The 6,079-nt window shown below is 60.3% G+C and overlaps 1 protein-coding gene across 1 annotated transcript; it reads left to right on the top strand.

Annotated features, from left to right (window-relative positions):
- Positions 1 to 745: 745 nt before the first annotated feature.
- ISLR (immunoglobulin superfamily containing leucine rich repeat) lies at positions 746 to 3,850 on the top strand. The gene is made up of 2 exons (XM_060618086.3): positions 746 to 1,050; positions 1,853 to 3,850. The coding sequence occupies exon 2, from the start codon at positions 1,861 to 1,863 to the stop codon at positions 3,145 to 3,147; it is 1,287 nt and encodes a 428-aa protein (XP_060474069.2). The 5' UTR covers positions 746 to 1,050; positions 1,853 to 1,860; the 3' UTR covers positions 3,148 to 3,850.
- Positions 3,851 to 6,079: the final 2,229 nt, after the last annotated feature.

Raw genomic sequence — 6,079 nt, 5'->3', positions numbered from 1 at the left:
CCAGGTCTGGCGCCTTGGCGCCTGGGGACCTCCCTGGACCACATGTGCTTAGCGCAGCCTAGCCTCAGAGCCAGCAGGCAGGCCTGACACAGACGAGGAAGATGTGTTTTCTTACAAAACCAGGACTAACATTTTGGCTTCTCGCTGGGGTGTTGGAGCCTGGTGGGGTTTTCATACACTTGGGCCTTCTCCGCTTTTCATTGAAACACAGCATCACCCACACAGACACATGGACACAAAGACACACACTTCTACACACACACACACACACCCTCCCAAATACACACACTCGCTTGTATACACCAGACAAACACAGAGACGACACAAAACGACGCAGTCTCACACCTACATGAACACATGCTCAAACGTTCCCAAACACACACATTCACACACACAGTCCCACACCCACATCCACACAAACACACATACACACTCATCCACGCCTAGAAATGCCGCACACATGTGCACACACAATCACTCATACGGCCCCAGCTTGGAGAAGACCCCCCCCCCCCACCTTTCCTCTTGTTTGAAGCGAGGTTAGAAGTTTCCCACCTTCCGGGAGACTCAATTCTCACTCTTCGATCCATAAAAATTCTCTCAGCCCCATCTTTTATTGGGTGCTGTCCAGCTAGTGCTGTGTCTTTAAGGAAGTTGAAGCTGCTAAAAGTGAGTGAGAGAGAGGGAAAAAAAGAAAAAAAATTTGGCATCTCTTCCCCCTCGAGTTTCTGGTGTCACTTATGAAACACGGGTCCTTGTTGCTGCAGAGAAGCAGTTGTTTTGCTAGAAGGAGGGAGTGTCCGGGCTGTCTGGGCTCCCTTCCTGCAGCCTGCTCTCAGCGAGGCCCCAGGCACCCTGTCTGGGGAAGGGCGGGCACGGGCGAGCGGTTCGAAGGTGGGGCAGGAACCAGGGTGCCCCTTCCTCCAGCCTCCGCATCCTCCCTGCACGCCCGGTGGCCCCGCAGCCTGCCCTGGGCCAACTCTGTCCTTCGTTGGTCTTTGGTTCCATCTTAGAAGTGGATCCGCTTGGCTAAGAAAGAGTAGTTTGAAGGTAAGCCAGCGGGAAAGGGGGAGGCCTGCCGGGCACAGAGGCTCGACTGCCTGGCACTTTCCCGTTGGTTCGGGGTGCTTGGGACAATCCCTTATTTGGGTCTGTCCAGGGGGCGTCTGCCCCTCTAGCAACCGCATCCCCAGAAATCCCGGCAGCATTTGGGTTGAACCACTGGCCTCCCCCAGGCCAGCTGAGAGGTCCTGGCGGGGGTTTATTTAGGCAGCTGCCTGGCGTAGTCTGAAAGGAACAGGCCACGGGTGTGATTCTGTAGAAAGGGTTTGGTGTCTGCTGTGGTCATAGCCTGTAGGAGCGGGAGGGGGGCGGATGGGGTGGATGGGGGCGGTGTGCACTGCACAAGGGGCCTTGTCTGGGCCGCGGCAAAGCATACCTATGGGGGGCTCCGGTGGGAGGGACTGTGGCCAGGATGTGGGAGGGCAGGAGGGAGGTTCCATGGAGCGCTGGGGGAGGGGGCGGCTGAAAACGGATTTCAAGTCATAAAATCAGCTCGGAGCTGGCCGAGGCAGGGAGAGCTCTCTGCTTGGAGGAGGAGCTGGGGTCCTCTTCCGTCCCGTCTTTGCCCCTTCTGGCTGCATGACCTCGGGCAAGTCCTGGCCCTTCTTTGGGCCTCAGTTTCCCCTTCTGTAGAATGGGCAGGGGGGCTAGGTGGTATTGGGTCTTAGCCGGATTCTGTGGGGGCAGGGCCTTGTGAGGGGGAAGAGCTCTGTCTGGCTGGGGTCCCGAGAGGGACGAGTGCCTTGCACGGGCCCTTGGGGTCACCTTGGTGGCGTGTCCTTCTCTGCAGGAGGTAGGATGCAGGAGCTGCGTTTGCTCTGCTGGGCGGTCCTCCTGGGCCTAGCGCAGGCCTGTCCTGAGCCCTGCGACTGCGGCGAGAAGTACGGCTTCCAGATCGCCGACTGCGCCTACCGCGACCTGGAGGCCGTGCCACCCGGCTTCCCTGCCAACGTGACCACGCTGAGCCTGTCGGCCAACCGGCTGCCAAGCTTGCCAGAGGGCGCCTTCCGGGAGGTGCCCCTGCTGCAGTCGCTGTGGCTGGCGCACAACGAGATCCGTGTGGTGGCCGCCGGTGCCCTCGCCCCTCTGGGCCAACTCAGGAGCCTGGACCTCAGCCACAACCTCATCTCCGACTTTGCCTGGAACGACCTGCACAACCTCAGTGCCCTCCAGTTGCTCAAGATGGACAGCAACGAGCTGACCTTCATCCCCCGGGACGCCTTCCGCAGCCTTCGTGCCCTGCGCTCGCTGCAGCTCAACCACAACCGCCTGCACGCGCTGGCCGAAGGCACCTTCGCGCCTCTCACCGCTCTGTCCCACCTGCAGATCAACGATAACCCCTTCGACTGCACCTGCGGCATCGTGTGGTTCAAGACGTGGGCCCTGACCACAGCCGTGTCCATCCCGGAGCAAGACAACATCACCTGCACTTCGCCCCACGTGCTCAAGGGCACGCCGCTGAACCGCCTGCTGCCGCTGCCTTGCTCGGCGCCCTCGGTGCAGCTCACCTACCAGCCCAGCCAGGATGGTGCCGAGCTGCGGCCGGGCTTCGTGCTGGCCCTCCACTGCGACGTGGAGGGGCAACCGGCCCCCCAGCTCCACTGGCACATCCAGACACCCGGTGGCACCGTGGAGATCACCAGCCCCAACGTGGGTGCCGACGGGCGTGCCCTGCCCGGGGCCCTGGCCGCCGGCGGCCGGCCTCGCTTCCAGGCCTTTGCCAACGGCAGCCTGCTCATCCCAGACTTTGGCAAGCTGGAGGAGGGCACCTACAGCTGCCTGGCCACCAACGAGCTAGGCAGTGCGGAGAGCTCAGTAAACGTGGCACTGGCCACACCGGGCGAGGGTGGGGAGGATGCGCTGGGACGCAGGTTCCACGGCAAAGCGGCTGAGGGTAAGGGCTGCTACACGGTTGACAACGAGGTACAGCCCTCAGGGCCGGAGGACAACGTCGTCATCATCTACCTCAGCCGCGCAGGGGGCCCTGAGGCTGCAGCAGTGGGAGGAGGGGCCCCTGGGAGGCAGCCCCCCCGCCTTTTCCTACTAGGCCAGAGCCTCCTCCTTCTCTTCCTCACTTCCTTCTAGCCTTCCCCCGTCCCCACCCCCCTTCCCTCCCCTGACTCTGTGGATGTCCCTTATAATAAGCAACACCTGGGTCTGAGGGTGGCAACTCCCAAGGCCGGTGTGGGGGACTTCACATCTTCCTACCTCCCTTCTCACCTCTTCTGGAACCCTCACTACCCCCGACTTCTAAACTTGCTCAAAGCTAGTGACTAGACCAGAATTTGATCCCATACTCACCGTGCGCGGTGCTGATTGCTGCTAACCACATGGCCCGTGCTCCCCCATCAGGGCAGCTCGCTAACAGGGCGATGCCCTAACCACCCGGGGGAAGCCCCACCGATGGAATTGCAGGCACTGGGTCCGACCAGCTGGCAAAGGCTGGGGGCACAGGGTTGGGGCCGGGGGCTTGGCAGGGAAGTGACCTGAAGCAGACAGGGAATATGGTCTCGGGCGGTGGCTGGCATAGCTTTGGGCTCTTGGTGACCCGCTCGAGTTCCCGCTGCCTCTTGGCATTCCCTGATGATCTGGGGGCTCAGGAGTCTGTGCCCTGATCTCAGACAGGATCAGAGGATCCGGGATGGCCTTCATCTCCTCCCACCCTGTGCCCCTCCACCCCGGACACCTATCCTGCCTTTCTCTCCAAGTATGCGTCTGTAGCCTGCCCCTCCAAAGAGGCTAGCCGTCCCGGGGGGCGGCCGAGAAATAAACAGCATTTCTGATGCTCCCTTGTGTCTGCCTGGCATTTTGTCTGAATCTAGGGTCCTCGCCCGCCGCCCTCATCCCGGTTGGGGACAGGATAGGGAGTCGGAGGGTCAGGACAACCAGCCTGCTTGTCCACGCGTGACGGGGCCTGTGAGGCCCGCACAGACTGTGTAGCAGGTAGCACAAGGGGTTGGGCCGGTGGGCTCAGCACCGGGCCTCAAGCTGAGCTGAAGGGCAGATGATCCCTGTCCTCAAATGAGCCCACAGGACAAATAGGGGTGTGGGCCTGATGAGCATCCCAGAGGCTTCCCTTGGGTCCATGGTCCTGCACAGTGCTTCATGCCAGCAGTGGCCTAAGGAGGCATTGCGGGGGAGGGCAGGGAACGGAAGCACCCGGATTGTGGCCCCCCCCTTCCCGGTCCTATTCCTGGAAGGGATGTTAAGGAATGGAGAGGAAATGGGGACAGACAAGGCAAGATGGGGAGGAAAGAGAAAGGGGGAGATGGGACGCAGGGTAGGGGCGAGAAGGGGGGAGAGGAAAAACACCCAGAGAGTGAGAACAAGAGAGCATCTTTGAGGGGGGAGCCCAGGAGACTAACGGTGCTTTCCAGGAAGAGGAAATGGTGTTCCTGGAGGAGAAGTCGGCCCTGGGCGTCTTCCCCACACAGCAGGTGGATCGGCGGCTGACCTGGGGGGTGGCGAGGGCCTGGCAGCAGCCTGAGGGTCTCTTAGAGTGGGGAGCATGTAGATGGAATCAGAACCTGGAGACTAATCCCCACATCCGTGCCGAGTCAGCAGTGTGTCTCCCTCCCCACCCGTTTCCAGAACGAAGGGGGCTACACATAGGGACACGACCCTGTGGGAGAGGCTCTGCGGCCTCCCAGGTTCTGCACTCAGGACTGTTGAGCCCAGCAAAGTGGAGGCAGGGAGGCCAAGGAGTCTGGCCAGCTTCCCTTCCCCTCCTCCTGGTCCACATGCAGCACCTCCCCGCCCCCCTCAGCAGCTTGCAGCTCCTGCTGAGCTGATGTCACCAGCAGCACATGTCAGGGATGTCTGCACATCTGGTGGGAAGCAGCAGGGTGGAGCCAAGTCCCCCGTGCCGTGCCACTTTGGGTAAATCCCTGCCCATCTCTGGGCTTCAGTTTCCTCAGAAAACAAAGGACGAGTAGGAAGCTTAAGGGTCCAACGGACTCTGATTATCGAAGGCTTGATATCCTAACTCAGCTTGGATCCCTGATGTCTCTGGCTCCCATTCACAGCTGAGCAAGCTTGGCTTTTGGAAATGGGACCTGGGCCTAAGACCTGAGTCAGGGGCAGCTGGGGAACAGCTGTGCTCTGAATGAAACAGTCACTCTCCTGCTTTAAAGTCATCTGTGGCTCCCTGTACCCTCAGAGTGACGCCCAAATTCCCCGGCCAGCCATTCATTGTCCCTCTGCCTGACTCTCTGATGTCACCCTCCCTCCACGTGACCCTCTTGGACCTGCTAACTAATTGTTCCCGTAATAGTCTGTGATGTGTTATCTTCTACATCTTTACATATGCTGTTCCCTTGGTCTGGACACCCTTCCCCTCTTCTATTGTGACTGTTTCCTTGTTAAGGGAAGAGACCCAGTCTTGCCTTCTCATCCCTGTGACGCTGTCGGTCACCAACACTGGGTCAGAAAGACATTTTTCAATGGGCTACAGTGGGATCAGAGCCCGCCCTCTTACCCACCCTCCCCCCCCCCCACCCTCTGGGGCAGCCTTAAAGGCGGGTTTGAGCTCCCTGGCCCCACCCCTAGCTTCAAGTGTATTTGAGGCCGTGGTGGCGTGTGGGAATGTGGGCGAGGAGAGAGGTTGTGCAGACATCTCTCAAGGCCCCGCTGACCCAGATCTGTGGAGTGGCCACCTTTCCCCCACCCTCACCAAGCCCACAGTGGACCCTACACCCTCAGTCATCCATCCCCCACCTCCACCAGTCCCCAGCAAGGGAAGGGACCCCCCCCCCCGCCTCCCCCCGCCTCCCCCCCCCCCCACCTCAGCTGCCCTTCCTGGCTGCACACAGGGTCTACTCCTTTTAGGACAGTTCTACCCTGTGCCCCATCCCCCCTCTTCCGCTTCTTTATTCATATTGCTTCCGTCTTCCTGAAATCTCTCTTCCCTAAGTCCTGCCCATTCCCAAGGACCCAGGAGAAGTCCTACCTCCAAAGCCAATGTCCACATAGTTCAGAGGTGGCATCATAGGATCCCCAGTCCCTCTACCACCCAAAA

The sequence above is a fragment of the Panthera onca genome, chromosome B3, assembly GCF_046562875.1.
Source record: "Panthera onca isolate mPanOnc1 chromosome B3, mPanOnc1 haplotype 2, whole genome shotgun sequence".
NCBI classification, from domain to species: Eukaryota; Metazoa; Chordata; class Mammalia; order Carnivora; family Felidae; genus Panthera; species Panthera onca.
The sequence above is the reverse complement of the archived record's forward strand: the minus strand, read 5'-3'. Positions and strand labels throughout refer to the sequence as shown.

Coding starts and splice junctions, on each gene's coding strand:
- ISLR (XM_060618086.3), top strand. CDS start 1,861: ATGCAGGAGCTGCGTTTGCTCTGCTGGGCGGTCCTCCTGGGCCTAGCG.